Source organism: Chrysemys picta, chromosome 4 (assembly GCF_011386835.1).
Source record: "Chrysemys picta bellii isolate R12L10 chromosome 4, ASM1138683v2, whole genome shotgun sequence".
NCBI classification, from domain to species: Eukaryota; Metazoa; Chordata; order Testudines; family Emydidae; genus Chrysemys; species Chrysemys picta.
The window spans coordinates 135,901,697-135,920,688 of NC_088794.1; the positions used below are offsets into that span (position 1 = coordinate 135,901,697).

The following is an 18,992-nucleotide window of genomic DNA, read 5'->3' on the forward strand; positions in this document are numbered from 1 at the left end:
CTTTTCTTTGAAATATTCTAGCACCCCCAGTCTTTGGAGCAGGAACTTGAAATTTGGGGGTGCCTTTCAGTCAGATTTGCTTTTGCCATTCTGTGAAAATCCACCTAAATTTGACCAACCTATAAATCTGGAAAAACCCAGAACAAAAGCACCCAGTTTGCACAAGCCCAGCAAACTTGCTAACTTCTAAAAACTAACTGCTCCTAAGATTCCCTCCTTACCAAGCTCACTCGAACCTCTCAACTGCTAAAGCTAACCAGACTGTGTACATTCCAATCCCACAGAGATTGAGCATGTTCCATGCATTCCCTTGCAGCCCCTATTTGTGAGCCATCCTCACAGAGCAAAATGAGTACGTGCACTCCAACCAGGGACTTCAGGGGTGAAGCTGGACTTTTCCTTGTAATGGCTGCTGCCTCCAGGCCAGGGTGTGGCCAGACCTTAGAAGTGACAGCATAGTCAACAGGTATAATAGGCCAGGGCAGGCTGTGCCTCCCCTCCTGAGACAGCAGCCATCTGTGTCTCTTCCCGACAAACCACTTGAGCTTTTTATAGGGTTACCATATTTTAATATTATATATAATAAAAAAAGGGACACTCCATGGGGCCCCGGCCCTGCCCCTTCCCCAAAGTCCCCACCCCAACTCCATCCCCTCCCCTGAATGCTCCATCCCCCTGCTCCTCCCCTTGAAGCAGGGAAGCAACAAGTAAGCTGGGGCTGGACACGAGGAAGCGCGGCCCAGTCCGGCCCAGAGGCTCCCTCCAGCGGCCGGCCGGCCTGCCCTGGCCAAGAGGCTCTGGCCCCGGTGTCTCCCGCCCGGCCCGGCTTGGGCCCTGGGGCACCGGCCCTGGTTCCGCCTGAGCAGCTCCGGCCCGCCCTGGCCCCGGTGGCTCCAGCCCAGCTCGGCTCGGGCCCCGGCTCTGGCTGAGCGACTCCGATCCGGCACCGCTGGCCCCAGCCCGCGCCCAAGCCCCACGACCCCTCCCTCCCTATTTTCCCCAGACATGTCTGGCTTTTTGGTCCTGAAATCCCCGTCCGGGAGGAAATCCCAAAAAGCCGGACATGTCCGGAAAAACCCAGACGTATGGTAACCCTAGCTTTTTATATGCTCCATGCAGGTTCCAGGGTGGCTAGAAGGTAGTATCAGTAATCTCCCTGGGGAAAAGCAGATGCTACCTTCTCAGCAGCACCAGAACCTGCATGGAGTATATAAAGAGCTCAGGTGGTTAGTCAGGAAGAGATGCGCTTTTCCCATGAGTATCAGAGGGGTAGCTGTGTTAGTCTGGATCTGTAAAAAGCAACCTTTAAGACTAACAGATGTATTGGAGCATAAGCTTTTGTGGTGAATACCCACTTTGTCAGACACCTGGGTGCAGGCTCTGAGTTGGGGCAAGAGGTGGGGGTGCAGGAGGAGGGAGTGGGGTTAAAGGCTCTGGGAGGGAGGGGGGGGTCAGGGGCATGTGGCACTTATCTGGGACGCCAAGGCAGGTTGGGGGACCTTGATGTGCTGCTGCCCCCAGGCACCGCCCCTGCAGCTTCCCATTGGCCTCAGGGGCACCCGGGGCAGGGGCAGCGCACAGAGGCACAGCCCTGCCCTGCCCTGGGGCCTCAGAGAAGGGCCGGTAGCCACGTGGAGCAAGCTTGCAGGAAGCGGCTCAGCTCTGCTGCACTGCTGGTGGTGGGCAGGGCCCTGGGCCATTTTAAAGTCAGCTGTGGGATGTGCAGGGGGAAGGGAGGGAAAGGGAGTGTCCAGGGGTGGCAGGTGGGGCTAAGGCAGAGCCCCACCCCCAAAATTGCTAGAGCCCTGGGGACCACACTGGGGAGGTTCTCAGGCTGCAAATGGCCTGTGGGCTGGGACTTTGAGACCTCTGCCCTAAGGTCAAATTTGCATGAGTGCTGAGCACTTAGAGCTGCACCTGAAATCAATGGCAGCTGGGCTGGAATATACAGAGTGCCAAATATTCTGAAGAAATCAGGTCCTAGGTAACTCAAATTAGGCACCCTTAGTCTGTAAAAGGGGATAATGCCAACCCCTCACCTCACAGGAGTTTTATGAAGAATCAATGTTTGTGAAACACTATGATCATGAGAGCCATAAAAGTTTGAGGAAATTAATTGTTTTCAGAGCAGGGTTTACATTAATGGTTCCCAAACTTTTGTACTGCTGACCTCTTTCACATAGCAAGCCTCTGAGTGTGACTGCCTCAAATATATATAAAAAAAGGGTTTAATTTAATACCGTTATAAATGCTGGAGGCAAAGCAGGGTTTGGGGGGAGGCTGACAGCTTGTAACCCCTCCCCCCATGTAATAACCTTGTGACCAAGGGTCCTGACCCCCAGTTTGAGAACCCCTGGTTTACATAGTACGCGCTGTGCAGTAAGAAGCTTAGGGCTACACATTGAACAATGAAGTTAAAACAAAATATTCTACACCTTCTCATTAACTGAGTACCATCCATCCTAATAGACTTATATTTCAGTTTGCATAAGCAGGATAGAAATTCGGTACTTACACTCATAACAATCTTTATTCACAGACCTTGCACAACTTTCTAAAAAGGGGATGATATTTGCATAGTTTTGTAGCTAGAAACTGAAACAGTAAGTGATTCAAAACTGCAAACAAGTGGCAAGAATAGAAGCCAAATTTCCTAGCTTCTTGCTCAGTCCTCTATACCACTGTTGCCCTTCAGCCACCTCCTCCCCAATATACTGAAGCTTAAGGTCTTTGAAGTCAGTCAATACATTTCAGTGTTGGAAAAGTACTAATCTAAAGATGAGGCTACCCTAGACAAATTCAGACCTGTAATTCTCCACCGGTGATAACAATGTTGGAAGCTATTTAGTGTGGATAGGATGTAGCCATCTTTTGATTAAATAACAGTTGTAAAAAAATGCCTGTACCTACACAATAGCTTCAACTGTCATTAGTACTGTCGGTGAATTAAATTTGACTTTTCTTAAGGTAGACAAGACTCAGACATGATCACAGTATTCCAGGGCTGTGGAATTTATTGCAGAATTCACCCCTTGTACCTGAATAGTTTACTGGAATCTTAAATTTATTTATTTTTTTAATTAACAAGTTCCCAGTCTTTCTAGTTATGAAATTTGTAACCATGACATGAAAGTAGTGTAAATCAATACAATGGTACCTGCCTGCATCTGCAGACAGCCTAAACCAAACAGCCTTGTGAAGTATGATCTGCCCCATTAATCTCAAATCGGGTCACCATGAATTTTACAGTATGTACTTTGACATTTCCCGCCCCACCCCTCCTCCCCCAAACACATTATGACATGGAATTTAGCTTGCCACTGAATTTGCCATTTTTACTGCACTTAAGTGCCCAATATATTTTTTTCTATCTGCTTGCCCTGCCTTCAACTTTCTGTTGCTCTGCAGCTTTCACCACTATGCTCCTTGCACTGTTCCATATAGCCAGGATAGGGAACCAGTGCTGAGTCTTGTAGTAAGAGGAGGCCCTGAGATATAAACCTTGGTATCAGAGGCCCCGTATGAGGCCTAAGGCCTGAACTAAAGTAATGGTCAAGACTTAGCTTAACTTTGCTTTATGTTAGCAGTGAGCCAGAGGCAGGCCCTACTCATAGAAGCTGGCAAGGAAAGGGCTGATGCTGCAAAAAGAGACATACCTAACAGGTACTGGACACCAGATATCAGAATATCCACTATACTGGAACATTCCACAGGTAACATGGAACAGGCCGACCCATCCCAATGACAGGAGCAAAAAAAGGGTAAAATGATGGATAGAGCAAGGAGATGAGGTAGCTAAACAGATGTTTATGGGAAGATCCTCTGAAGCATGAGGGACAGCAAGGGAGAAAGGTATGAAGAGGTTTGTGTGAAAATTTAAACTAGGGGGCATTGGAGACAGGCATCATTGGCCAATTGATGGGGGGGAAAAACCACTGACATTTCAATAGTAAATGAGGAAAGGATAGCTAGGGTAGGGATACATTATAAAGGACTTGGAAAGTGAAGACAAGCAGCAGCTGCAGAACTTTCGGATGTGCAAGACCACATTCCTGGGTTTGTGTGCCAAACTTGCCCCAGACTTCCAATGCAAGGACACCAAAATGAGTGGCGATAATACTGGAGAAGTGAGTGGTGAATGTACTGTAAAAAATCTGCAATGCCAAATGGTTACCAGTCAGTGAGAATTTTTTTAGTTGAAAAATTCACTGTGGGGGCCATTGTCATGCAAGTGTGCAGTCATTAATCATCTCCCACTATGCAGGGCTATGACTCAGCAATGTGCATGACACAGTGGATGGATTTGCAGAAACAGACTTCCAGAACTGTGGTGCAGCAATAGACTGCATGCATATCCTTATTTTGACATCAGACTACCTTGCCAGAGTACACCCACAGAAAGGGCTACTTTTCTATGGTGATGGTGACACTTCACTGACACTCAGTGTTGGATGGGCAGGGAAGATGCATGACACTCTTCTTTAAGAAGAGAGGACTCTTCAGAAAGCTACAAGCAAGGATTTTCTTTCCCAAAAAGCAGATTACCATTGGGATGCTGAAATGCCAAGAGTGACCCTGGGTGACTCAGCCTACCCTTTGTTCATGAAGCTATACAGCAGCCTTCTCGACAGCACCAAGGAGAGGTTTAACTACTGGCTGAGAAAGTACAGAATGACAGTTGAATGCAGTTTTTGGTAGACTGAGGCGTGCTAGTATTACTTACTGAAGATTGGATCTCAGTGGGGAGGGAGGGGGGAAATTGCAATGGTTATAGCTGCCTACTGTGTTCTGCACAATGTTTGTGAAGTGAGCGGGGAGGGGAAATGGGAAGAAGAGTTGCTGCCAGGGTGCAGGGCAGAGCAGTGTCTGTGGAGTTTGACCACTCAGACAGAAGGGCTATTAGAAGAGTTCAACGTGGAGCTCTACAGCTCAGGGAGGCTTTGAAAGAGCACTTTGACAGTGAGCCACAGTAATGTGATTTTTGTGTACTGTGCTCTACCTGGCACTGCTGTTTTGGGGCCCTGTTATGAATTGTGTGGTGCTTGGTGTACATCTATAAATACAACACCACTTTCAATGCACCTATTAAACTTCATTGTACTTACTGTATATTCATGATTATTAAACAGTAACTGATCCTATGACTTGTGTCACACTATACAGTAACAAGTTGGTGCTTTTTGAACTGCTAGGCACTCTGCAGCATATGTTGTGAACTACTAAAGGTGAATTATTTTCCAAATAGAATTATATTCAATAATAAAACTAGTGCAAAAAATGTGCAATGTAAGAACAAATAGATTAAAAACTTAATGGAACAGAACTTTACAAGGGGAAAGAAAGCATGTTCACATCAATTTTACCTATACATATAGCAACTATGGCTTTCACAGGTCAGTGTACATGAAGCAGTGGTTGTCCTTAATGTCAGGGTGGAGTGGTAGGGGTAGGGATGTGGCAGCCAGCGCCATTTGAATGCTGTAATGGAAGTTTTCTGTGGAGTACAAAGGGAAGTGAGCTGGTGATTGTTGAACCTGTAGGTCCACAAGAGTCGCAGCATCTGTTTGCGCTGCCAGAGAAGCCCCATTATGTCCTGATGAATCTCCTTTTCCTGCTGGGACTCTCTTGTTCATTCTTTCCTTCTCCAGGCTGTCTGCAATGTTCACCCAGGAGCAAACTTTAAAGATGCAGAACTCCCTTCCCTTGCTCCTCTAAAAAAGGGGAGGGGGGGGAAAAACCAAAACACCCAACCCCACACATGCTTATCAGCATTTTTGCTTCAGAGTGCTTGCACACAGTAGTGCTCACAGCACCAGCCAGGGTGAATGTGGCCTGCCAGGAATGAGGAGGGAATTGCTCAGTTGCATGAACCTGTGAGTAAAGGGCAACAGCACTGAATACTGGCACCATTTTCCACAGGCAGCGGTGATTTTAGCTGATCTCACTCCTGAGAGTAACAAAGGCAGAGAGGACAGCTGCTGCTGGCATCCCAAAGGCAACTGGACCGGAATGTAGGGTGACCAGACGTCCCGATTTTGTCGGGACTGTCCCGATATTTGCTCGTTTGTCCCGCGTCCCGACCAATGTTTGGTCGGGACGCGGGACAAACAAGCAATTTTTGCCCTCCGCTCTGGCTCGCGCCCCCTCCCTCGCCCCAACTCCGCCCCCTCCTTCCCCCATTGGATAGCTCCCCAAATCCTCGGCCTGGCCCCACCCCCTCAACTGCCCCATTGGATCCCTCCCCAAATCCCCGCCCCCTACCGAAGCACGCCGCATTCCTCCTCCCTCCCAGGCAAGCGCTGGAGGGAGGAGGCCCAGGGACAGCGGGATGAGTCCGGCCTGGCCCAATCGCAGGCAGGAGGGTGGGGGGTACCTGCAGGGGGGCAGCCCCGGGTCCAGCCTGGGGAACCGGCTCCCTACGCGCCCATGGGTGGGGGGGCAGCAGCTGTCCGCGTGGGGACTCTGGTTCCTCGGGGCTTCACCTCCGCCACGTGCGCTCCGGCCCCGGAGGGGTGTAGTTGGCGCTGGGTGCCAGGCAGATGCCTCTGCCTGACACGCGGCGAGGGAGAGGCGGAGTAGCAGCTGGAAGGGCCGGTCGGGCTGCACTCCCGGGCCCGCGGGGAGCTGAAGCCTGCCAGGGAAGGGGCTGCCACACGCTGGCGCGCCCGCGGCCAGCCCAGGACGGTCTCCGCGCAGGGACTTGGCGGGGGTGCTCCCCCTGTCCGTGCCCATCTCCGCGGCATCGGGCAGGGGTTGTTGCATCCCGGGACCCGCTGTTTACCGGCACCAGCCTAGGCGCTTTCCGCTTGTTCGTGCTTTTTTTTTTTTTTTTCCTCCCTACCGGCTTTTTTATTTTTTGGCTCCGCCCCCTTCCCCCCCCGCGCGTCCCGATATTTCGCCTCTCTGATCTGGTCACCCTACCTGAATGCTACTTGCCTGTATACATGAAGGTGTCTGCTCAAGTTATTGTTGACCGATATGGGTATGGGTTCTATGCTGGAGGAACAAATACATTGCCATCCCTAAAAACCTTCAGGAGAGGATTGCATGGTACCTCCATGAAAGTTTCATTGAGATCTCAGCAGGATTCAAGGGACATCCCTGTGTACATGAACTGCCTCATGTGCCCCCCCCCCCCCCCCATCTCTACAGAGGAGTGAAAAGCAGACAACACTATCTTAGTTGTATCACTACCTCTTTAGTAAAAGCAAGTTAACAGGACAGTTATTGACTTTTCATTAAGTTGGGGGTGGGGGGGGTGCCCATCACTTGTAGTGAGAAATAAATGTACAGTTACCCGAGGAGCCATCATCCTGCAGCCGACTTGCCCATGTTTGACTGCCAGGACTGAGGTGTAGCCTCAAACAGGCTGGCTTGCAGCTTAGCTGAACCCCTAGTTACATCTCCCATTCATGTGATGGGGCCATGACTCCAATTCCTTGGAGGGATTCGTGGTGGTCTGTGGGCTCTCTAGCAAGCATGGCATCCAGTTCTTTGTAAAAGCAGCAGGTCTGTGGCTCACTGGATGAATTGTTGGCCTCCCTAGTCTTCTGATGTGTCTGATGCATTTCTTTCACTTTCATGCAGCACTGCTGCTGGTCCCTCTCATAGCCTTCTCCTGCACCCCCCATGGCAATCTGCTCATAGATGTCCACATTTCTACAGCAGGTCCATAGCAGTCCTTGGGCAGCCTCTTCTCCCACAGGGCCAGGAGATAAAATCTCCTGTCTACTCCAAGCTGGAGCACATCTGAAGCATGTAGTCAGCATGGTCAGTGGGGCAATTGCACACAAAGGAAAGCTGTCCAGCTAGGCAAGTGCACCTAGCAATCAGGATAAGTCATTTAATAAAAAAAAAAAAAAAAAAAAAAAGGATTTTTGTTCGGGGGGGGGGGGGGGGGAGAAGAGAAGAGAAAGAGGCCTTCTGTCAGTCTGTGTCTGGAATTGCGGGATAGCTATTGGAGAATTGTTAAGATCAACATAAGTAACGCAACAGCTACACTTACACTGTGTCAATCTCAGCATATCAACCATGACTCAATGCAGCTGAGGGAGGGGGTGTTACTACATCACTGTAAATGGGACACTTTCATCAGTGGAAAACAGATTTAAGTGTAGAAACAGACAACTAGGTCAACGCAAGGCAGCTTACATTGACCTAACTTTGTAGTACAGAATAGACTGGTGATTAAGAAGGAGTGGAGGGGGTGTGTGATGGGATCCCTGGGGTTCAGCTTGGGACTGTGGGACCCATTGTGCCCCCTTAACTCTCTCCAGCCTGGGGAGGGGGACACACACACACACACACACACACAGTTATGTTCCTGAAAAATGCAACTTTAAGTGAAACTATGTTAAACTAATCCAATTTTCCCATAAGATTTAATGTAAACGTGGGGGGTTAGGTTCCAAGGAAATTTTTTTGGGGCAGACAAAAGACATTATACACACTGTACAGTACTGTACTGTGGTGAGGAGGTGTCACTGGGGCTCAGGGCTGGGGGGGGTGCAGGGTCTGGGAGGGTGCTCAGGGTGGGGGTGTGGGAGGAGGCTCAGGGCTGGGGGTGTGCAAGTGGCTCTGCAGTGCGGCACCACCCCCAGGGCCACGATTCTGGGAGCTCCCCCACCTCCCGGCAGGCAGGGCCACCCAGAATGCAGGGGCTTTAGGGCCCTGCCCTGCAGCTCTAAAGCCCCTTTCGAAATGTGGCCCTGCGAGCACGGGCTGGAGGACTCAGGAGGAACAGGGGCAGCCACGCAGCCAGCAGCCGGAGAGAAGCGGCTTTCCCCTTCAAAGTGCTGCTTCTCTCTGGCTGGCTTTGAAGGGGAAAGTGCTGCTTCTCTCTGGCTGTTGTCCTCCTCCCCCCCCACCCCCCCGTCCCCCAGCCAGTGCTCGCACAGCTGCATTCCAAAAGGGGCTTTACAGCTGCAGGCTGTAGCCCCTAAAGGGCCCTGTAGCCCCTGTGTTCTGGGTGGCCCTGCTTGCTGGGCGGGGGGGGGGGGGGGGGAAGAAATGGGGCAGCTTCCCCGCTCACTCATTCCCTCCCAGAAAGTCCTAAGCACTGCCGAACAGCTGTTTGGTCGGGGGGGGGGGGGGGGGGGGAGAAGGAGCACTGGGAGGGAGGTGGAGGTGGAGAAGAGGAACTTGTTTGGCTGACTTTACAAGGGAGCATTGCACAACTTTAAACGAGTGGAGCAGCGACGTAACTTTGAAACAACTTTAAGTGAGGAGTTACTGTATACAATGTTGCACTGCTCAAGATGAGCAATGTAGGTTTAATAATTGGTTCACCACTTCAGTGGAAAGTGGATATACACCAACTTTTGCAAAACCTGAGCAGATTTGCCACACACTTCATATAAACTCACTAGTAAAGATAAACAGTAAAACAAGTTTGACTACAAAAGATAGATTTTAAGTGATTGACTTTTTGCTTGAGTTAGTTACCAACAGAAATAAAATATAGAGCACGCAGTCTAAACTCTGAACCCTATTAGAATGGGCAACTAGACTTAGCCGCTTCTCTCACCCCTCTGGATATTGCAGTTCATAGTACATAGATTTCACCCTTGAAATGTGGGCCAGTCCCTTCAGTTAGAGTCTTCAAAAATGTCCTTGTTGCTTACAGTGTAGTTGGGTGAAGGAGAAAGAACAGAGCAGGCCCCTGCTTGACTTGTTTTATACCCTCAGTCTCATGTGCTTGGACCCACTCAAGTCCAGGCATGTCTGGTGGGCATTACTGAGTCTCTAGGCAAGGTTGAGCAATTCCCCTGGTGTGGCCTCATGCAGGTGAGTCGTTGAATTGTAGCTCCCTTGCTGGACAATGGCTGTTGATAGGTTGTTTGACACTCCACCTGGGCATTGGTTACTTTCCTTGCTGTTGTCTCTGGGGGGCTAATATCTGACTGATTACCCAACTTACAGTATGTTTTAGTGACAACCATAAAACAGTTCTCATAACTTCATATGCGTTAGTGATATACATATATGGGTAGAGAAATGACTTTCAGCAGATCATAACCTTTCCCTGATACATATAAAGCATGCCTTGTAAGGAATATGGGGGTCACATGATGGTTCTCCAAGTTATAGAATGTCTCAGAGCGAAAGTTAGGAGCTCTCTCTTAACCATGTTGAGTTTGAACTAACAGCTATCCATCCACAATGAGAGGTCAGAGACAGGCTAAGATTTTAGTTTGGATAGAAGGAGACTCAGGAAATTAAGTTGTCAGACAACTATATGCCATACAAGATATGCAATGCTACTAATATATTTAATGTCTCCCTCCTTATTTGTAAGGCACTCTGACCCCCCCAAAAAAGTTATACACAAAGTAATTTTTATAAAAGGTACCATACCTCTGATTCTACCATACCTTCAGGGCTACTTTGTTGTATTTGAACACTTACATCTTGTTACATGCCCCAAGCAAGCAACTTTAAAAATGTATAAATACAGACCCTGCTGCAAGTAGACATACGCATTCTAGACTTTTCTTTATTTTCAAACACTGACATAAGGAGTAACTGACAACTTCCTTTATGAAAGACAGCAGACAGCTTAGAAACTTTGTGTTAAAAAAATTAACAAGTGGTTTGTTTGGTGGGCTGTTTTAAGACTGTGGCAAGCCCTTGATCTTTGATCTATTGTTTACTGGCTTGAGAATTATTTTAAAAAAGTGAAAACAAAGATCCCTTAAGAGGTCAAGGGACTGTCTGAAGACAGACCCTTCCTTCTCATACTCCTGGGGTGAAAGTTGCTAACCACTGGATAATAACTCTCCTAGAGCATTACAAAAATACTGTAGCTAAATTTTAGTTGAAAGCAGAATAAAAATAAAACAAACGTCTGTTTTGTTCTGAGCACTTAAATTTGGCGGACTGTATTTTTACTTCAAAGTGAAGTCATAGAACTGCTATTTTTAGGCAATTCACATATGAGGGGTGTTACCAGGCAATAAATGTAACCTCCTAAATATCAAAGGGGGGGGAAGCCACTCACCCACTTATAAGCTTTGAACCATCATAACATTTCATGGTTATCTTTAATTTGGAACCACGTTTTACAAAGTTTCATTTCAGAGCAAATACTAAAATACAATACAATCCCACCTTTTTTTGAATTACTTTGTCCATTTTCTTACTTTCAGGCTTCAGTCCAATCTTTTCCGGTAGCCAAGATTTCTCCTTTGACTTGTTTATAATACTTTGAATAACCATTCTTAAAATATTCTTCATGTGCAAAGCAGTAAATAGTGAACATAAAATAAAGAGTATATAAATAGGTGATGTAGCTGAAGTCTAAAATAGTTTCTATGCACCAGCTGCTACAGTGAGAAACTACTTAAATGGATGTCCCTTTGGTCTACTGGCATATGAATACAAGTAGTAATGAGGAGCAGTGATAAGATGTTCTAATGAAACAAGACAGGCCAGGGCTGTGACAGGAACAAGATATGGAGGATCAAGTTTCACCTAATTAGGCAAACTTGCACTAGGTGAGTTCTACTATCCTTAACATTGTGTAATATTCATTTTTGCTTGGAATTATAACAAATGGCAAAGATTAAGTATTTACATTAAATCATTTACAAACAAGGTTCTTTCCATCGTTCTTAGAAATGCACTATTTTTTTTTGTTAAAAGGTGGCTAAGTTACCCTAAAGAACATTAAGAATTGCTCTAATGTAAATGTTCAAATATGCTAACAAAGCAGTTCAGAATGAACCACCAGTCTGTTTGACACACACACACCCCTTCAAGCCCTGTCCATTTCTTGGCAGAAAGCTGCCTTCTGTTGAATGTAGGGTCAAACAGCTACTGCACAATGACTGGTAAGCTGTGTTTATTGCTGCTTCTGCACCTCAGATGCCAGAGAGTTGATCACCATCACACTCCTCAACAGACCCTCTTCTCTAGCACACAGGATCCACAGCTGCAGGAGACCTATGAACCCAGCTGCAGCTCCCTAAAGGCATCAGAAGAGCTACAGCACATTTTCCAGCCCCTCCATTCCTTTTGTTCTCACACTCAGAGAGCCTAGTTAAAGACAGAAGAGAAGAGGCTATGACCAAGTATCCCCACAAGCAAAAATAGGAGCCACCAGTGGATCATACATATCACAACCCTCTGACATGCTGAGCTACACATCACCAGTAGCTCCTGAAGTGTGGTTGGTTTTTTTGGGGGGGAGGGGGGGGAAGAAGAAGAGCATGGGGGCTGGGAAGGGGGGAGGTATTGCTGATCCTAGCAGTCTCCCTCACGCCTCAGAATGCCTTCATGGGTGACACAGGTCTATGGGGAAAAAAAAAAGAAAAGAAATTGGGAGGATCACCACAAACCTCCTTTGAGGGACAATGGAACCATCTAACTTGCTATAAAAATGGTTTCCATTTTCTAAAAAGTAAAACAAAAAAGTTCTTTTGATTTTATTTATTGAAGGAGTGGGAAATCTCAAAACTCAGGACTGTCAGATAGCAAATTTAGTTACCAGTAAAGAAGATTGTTTTTCTTCAATTTATGTTAAATAGGTGACACTGTGCTATCCCTACACTACACATACTTGCTCCATTCTTGGAAACAGGGAGCATACTGAATTTAAGAAACCTTCTCTAAGAGATATTGTGGCTAGAGGCCTTGTCTACATTACAAATGTAGATGCTGCATATCCCCACAAAAAGGAGTTTTTCCTGCCAGCACAGTAACATCACATCCCTGAACTATATTACTTACGGATAACAGAGTTACTGTTTGCATAGCTGCATTTACACTGGGAGTTTTGCCAGCATAACTATGTTGGCTAGGTGGCTTGTGGCTTTATCACATCCCTCACCAACATAGTTCTGCTCACAAAACCTTGTGATGTAGACTTGGTGCGTACACACATACAGTACACTGGTAGGTCTAATTCTAAGTCTGTCAGCCACTCTTCAGTGTTTTTAAAGAAAACCATGAACTAAAAACAAATTGACATCAGAAGGATTAATAGCACCTGTATCTAGTGGGTAAAATCAGCAGTTCTTAAACTATGGGGCATGCCTTTGGAAGGTGCAGGAATGTGTCAAGGGAGGCATGAGGTTTTTTTTGGTAGCTGGGGCACAACCAGGCAGCAGGGATAAAGTAGACAGCTGGAGACTAGGTGTGCCTTTCCCTTTGCTGTACCCCCTCCTCTCCTCCCCTCCCAGGAAGGCAGCCCAGGCTTAGGCTCACCTCTTCCCATCTCCCACCAATCCATCACTTGTCATATTACCATCCTTATTTCTGTGCAGCTGCTGGCACAGCACAGCCTTCAGAGCTGGGTGCCTGGCCTTCCAAGTCAGGTGGCCATAAACGACTACAAACATAAGAAGGGGGGGGGGGGGGGGAAGTGATGAAATAAGTTTGAGAACCATTGGGTTAAGTAATGCAGTAATCGAGAGCAGTCTCTTCCACTCTTTCCCAAAACCCTCATTAGACCTTAGACAGCAGATGAAGAGGCTAGTTAAAAAGAGCTCCCTGACTGGCTAATTTGTTGAAGTCATCAATAAGATCCTACTTTAGAGATAAAAAAAATTAATGCAAAAAGAATTTCTCCTCTTTCTCCAGAGGGTCAGATTCTGACTTTGTTTTAAAGGAGGAGAGGAGTGTGTGTACACACACACTACAGCAATAGGTTTGGGGATTTCAACTCTGAATTAGATACAAGCCAGATAGATGCAAGGTTCAAGAGGCTCATGAGAGTCTGAAATAGCTGTCTTGTGAAATAAAGTCCTTAGTGAGCAAAACATTGGGATGGATAACTGCAAGGACAGGACAGTCTCTGCTTGTTCCATAATCAAAATTACATAAATCACTGAGAAATACAAATGTGGGCCCTAATCCTGTCAAGGCATTTTAAACAGGCAGAACCTTATAATCCCCCTCAGAGTTCTACTGAAACCAAGAGGGATGGATGGGAATAAAGGAAACAGTTAAAGTATTAAAATGAAATTTTAAATGGTCATTGGCTAAAATGAGTCAAGCATTATCGAGATAAATTAATACAAACAGGCAACGTTTAATAATCAGGGGCTAAAAATAACTACTGAAAGTATGCAACACAAATACACTGGCAATAGGCAAGGATTAAAAATTAACTTCAAAATAGCGGCAGTTCAAAAAGAACAATAAGACCTGTGTAGTACTACCTAGCTAACTCGTTTGTTTTTATAACCTGTCCCCACTGCCCCCCCAAAACTCACCTTGACTCCATTTCCTTCATCTCATTTTTGTATCTCATCCTGCTAACTCTTGTACAGATTTACTCATATGAACATATGCATAACATGCTTACAGTTTGCAGGATTAGTGTTTCAGATTGTCCTTTGTATTGCAGACTGCCTACTTTTCTTTAAAAAACTTTCTTCCATGAAGACGGTTGTTTAGTCTCTCCATTCTTCACTCATACCCTTGACTCCTTTGCCTCACTCTCCAATCATGAGATCTAGCTTGCCCATCCCTGGGCTCCCCCACTCCTACTGTGGGAGGTCTCAGATAGAAATCCTGTGGCCAGCCTGAGTTCCTCCATTACAAATTCATACTTTCCTCTTTTAGTTCTGCCACCTTTTTAGCTAAAAACTCTACTTCTCCAATGTAACTGAATCCCAGGCCCCACAATCCCAGCCACATTTGACTCACTTCTCAAATCTTCCCCCCTTCCTGCCTCAACTTCTATCTGATTAGAATCAATGATTTATTTCAAGAGAAATTGACAAAATGTGACCTCCCTCCTCCCCTGAGCTTGCCTTTCATTCCCCCACCCCAATCACAAATGCAAAAGTTCATCTGCTTTCTTCCACTAACCCCTCAACAGGTCCCCAGTGACTCAATTCCATATCCTAATCTGCCTTGTGCCCACTCTCCTCTGCACCCTTACTCTTCTCCTTAACTTCTCCCCTCCCACCACTTTTCACATCACAATACAAATATACTTTAGGCTCTTCCACCTTAAAAACCCACTCTCAACTCCACCTGCCTCTCCAACTACCACCCATCTCCCTTTCACCTCTAAAGTCATTGAATGGGAGGTTTACAATTACTGTCTGGACTTCTACAATTCCATCCTAGACCCTACTGAATGTCTTACACTTATTGCACTCAACTGAAACTGCTCTTGCCACATCTCTAATGACCAGTTTGTAGCCAAATCCCAGAATTGGTACTCCATCCTCATTCTCCTTGAGGAGCCACTTTGACAGTTGACCATGCTGCTCCTCTTGAAATCACATCCACTCTTGGCATCCATAACTGTCTCCTCCTGCTTCTCCTCCTACGAGCCTTTGTCCTCAGATCCATTCTCTTCTCCCTCTACACCTAATCTCATCCACAAACACAAATTCAACTACAGTCTCTATGTTGAGGATTCCTAGAGTACGCTCTCTCTAGACCTCTCTTGTTTTGTCCAAACTCAGCCAGTCTCTCTGCCATCTCCTTGTGGATGTCGAATGGTCAGCTCAAACTTAACACTTAAAAACCAAGCTCTGTAAGGGACTGGGGCATAGTCAGTCTCACCTAACCATCACAGCTGGGCCCAGGTATGCAACAGCCAGGTCCCATAAGCAAGAGTCAGGCTGAAGTTAGAGACCAGGGATCACAGGCAGCACCAGGCTAGATTCAGGGGGCAGGAATCAGGGAGAGTAAATGCTATTAATACTAGTAGGGCCCAATTATTCTTGGATGTACTAGGTGACAGGTTTCTTCAATCGACACTGAACCAACAAGATGTGATAAAATTTTAGACTTGGTTTTAGTAAGTAGTGAGGATACCATGGAAGAGGCTGGTCATAGGAAATAACTTGGAATGAGAGATCGTGAGTTGATTCAGTTTGAATTAAATGGAAGGATAATCAAAACCAGGTCATCAGCTATGGGTTCTTATTTTAAAAGGGTAGATGTTTGGAAATTAAGGGAATTAGTTAAAGTAAAGTAGTCATTTGTACTGAAGAGCTCAAACACTTAAATGAGGAGGCTTGGAATTTCTTTAAATGAACTACACACACACACACACACACACAAAAAAAAAAAAAACCAACCACACACACACCTGAAATTTGCATCCCAAGAAAGGCTCCAGACCCAACTGGATTAATAACCACCCCCAAAAGGTTATTAGGAATAAACCAAGAGTCTATAGGGAATGGAAAAAGGACTGATCAGCAAAGAAAGGTACATTGTGAAGGTTAGAAAATGTAGAAACAAAATGAGGAATTTAAAAAGCCAAGCCAAATTAGCTTTTGCCAACTTAAAGGTTTTAGTTATATAAATAAAAAGAATACAGAAGGATAAAGTTGGGCTGCTATGCAGTGTGGATGGAAAGGAGATTAAAGATAATCTATGTATGGCCCAAAAACTAAACAAATACTTTGCCTCAGATTTCAGTAACAAGAATATGGAACTTGTGCATGAAGGCAGTACAGCTAGAAATGGAAAATGAAAAAAACCTCAAGCTTTTCTGCTTCAGATGTGGTAAGGAACTCAAATGGGGGGGCCCCCCCACAGGGAGGAGGAAAGAGAGGGGGGCCCCCCCACAGGGAGGAGGAAAGAGAGGGGGGCCCCCCCACAGGGAGGAGGAAAGAGAGGGGGGCCCCCCCACAGGGAGGAGGAAAGAGAGGGGGTGTCCCAGATATGTTCCAGTTCTTTCAGCATTCTGGGATGGAAATTAAGATTGCTAGTCCAGTAGCTAGGATTTTTAATACATCTGTCTAGCCAGGGGTAGTACCATATAACTGGAGAACAACATTTTTTTTTTTTTTTTTTTTTAAATAAAAGTAAGGGGGTGGGTGGGGGGAGAGAAAATGTGATCTGGACAGTTACAGACCTGTTAATCTGATCTCAGTACCATGCAAGGTTTTAGAGCAAATTGTGAAGGCAAGAACAATTAAATTAGAGGGTAAATGGCAGAGGGGATGTAATGCAACATGAGTTCACCAAAGAAAGATCCTGCCAGACTAACCAGATTTCCTTCTTTGAGTTTTAGGTAAGGGAAGTGCAGTAGCTATAATCTATTAGGACTTCAGTAAAGCATTTGACTCTCTACCACATGGAAAATTAGTCAAATTAGGGAAGATGGAGATCAGTGCAAGCATCATAAGGGGAGAAGGCAACAGGTTGAGCCGCAAGGTAAATTATCTGACTGCAGAGAGGTTACTAGTGGAGTTCCTCAAGGATCAGTCTTGGGACCAATCTTATTCAATATTTTTGTTATTGACCTTGGCATAAAAAGTAGTAGTTTGCCGAGGATATAAAGTTGGGAGAGGAGGATGGTACAGAGGAGGATCAGATTATACAAAAAGATCTGGATTACCTTGAAGACTAGAGTGACAGAAATGGGATGAAATTCAATAGTACAAAGTGCAAGTTCATGCACTCAAGGTCTAAAGAATTTCTGTTACAAGCTAGGAGCTCATCAGCTGGAAGTGCCAAAGGAGGAGAAACTTGGGTGTATGGGTGAGTCATAGGAGGACTACAGCCATCAATGTAATGCAGCTGTGAAGAAGGCAAATGTGATCCTGTATAAGGCAAGGCATTTCCAGTAGCAATAAAGTAATATTAATGCTATCGTCTTGAAGATCTTCATTTGGAATACTGTGCATAATTCTAGTTATTCATGTTCAAGAAAGATTAATTTAAGCTGGAACAAGCACAGAGAAGAGCTACTAGGATGATCAGAGAATAGTGGGCCTATCCTATGAGGGGAAACTGCAAAAGCTTGGCTAAAGAAGAGGTAAAGAAGGGACATGATTGCAGGGTGGATAAAAAAAGAAAGATTATACAATTGGTTTTTGATTTAAAATCAGATGTTTTTGATAATATGCTTTAAGAAAAAACAATCTTAATTAAAACTATTATAGCTCAAATATCTCATCATAGAATAGGAATTATAAATTCCAATTCTATACTATTAGACAATATAGTCATGTAATGTTTAAGAAAAGTTTTGTAAATGAGTTCCAGTAGTTCATGGACTAAGGACCCAATCTTATGGTGTTCCACAGGCTTCTGTAAGTTAATCTTTCTATCTACCCAATGGGACTCTGTGCTCAGTCTAGAAGATACCATCAGAGATGCTTAGTTTTGCAGTTCTCAAACTGTGGATTTGTCTCTCCAGAGGTAACATGCTTGTTAACAGCAAAAAAAAAGAAAAAAGTGTATAAAGGTGAGAAATAACAGACTTCAAATTTGTGTACACAGTCAATCCCTTACCTCTCTAGGCTCCAGCCTATATTAGATCATTTTAGGGCTGCTATAGTTTAAGGTGCTGTTGTAGCCAGTGTAAAAATTGTAGCATTTGCTGGAAAACATCAAAATCACAAGTCACACTTGGCCTACACTAGGAAAGGCAGACACATAGCTAGTTTGGCTGGCTCTATGCCAACCAAGAATTCCCCAATGCTGACAGATTCTCCATCTGCCCTCACAGGGCAGCTTCCAGGTCCCTTTTTGTCAAAGGAGGAGCCATGGATCTGGCCCAAAATTCTTCCCTTCTTTCAAGATAGAAGAAAAGTGGTAAGGTGCAGAATAAAGCAGGCAAGCTACAGCATTAAAAAAAGTTAGAAAACAGCTAACACAAATAATAGAACATGCTGTCATGTCAAGTGAGATGGTGTCTGTTTTACCAACTAGTCTATGGGTGTGGCTCTAAAATAATTAAATTGATGCTGACATGATTGAAGAGCACAGAATAGGTCTCCCACTACAGATCTTTCACACCCCAAAGAATAGGATTCAAACATCTTCCCCAAAACTTACAATTGTGGACCAAAAAAAAGTAGTATTTGGAAAAAAAAAAAAGTACTGCAGACATGCTGAGATAGTCAGAGCTGCATGCAGAGATGCTTTCTTTAGACAATATTAAAAGATACAGTGAATGCTAAAGTATCTTATGTAATCAATCTTCAAATATACACAATCCAGTTAGTTTTGAGCCCCATGCTAGTTAACATACTAAACAGCCTGTGGAATAAAAAACAAGTACTGGT

At 45.4% G+C, this 18,992-nt stretch overlaps 1 protein-coding gene across 46 annotated transcripts in view; it reads right to left on the reverse strand.

The window, feature by feature from the left end:
• The window catches only part of PPP1R13B (protein phosphatase 1 regulatory subunit 13B), a 107,682-nt gene that overhangs the window by 80,326 nt on the left and 8,364 nt on the right, over positions 1–18,992 (reverse strand). For 8 of the 46 annotated variants that reach the window (XM_065593677.1, XM_065593675.1, XM_008168201.3 and 5 more), the window contains exon 1: positions 11,110–11,359. The exons of 27 other annotated variants lie outside the window; for them this stretch is intronic. In XM_065593677.1, coding sequence (XP_065449749.1) covers positions 11,110–11,235 — 126 coding nt within the window. In that variant the 5' untranslated portion in view covers positions 11,236–11,359. Of the gene's footprint in view, positions 1–5,363; positions 5,712–11,109; positions 11,362–18,992 lie in introns of those variants that run through there. 11 more of the 46 variants (XR_010600783.1, XM_065593699.1, XM_008168194.3 and 8 more) reach the window with 4 other exon arrangements.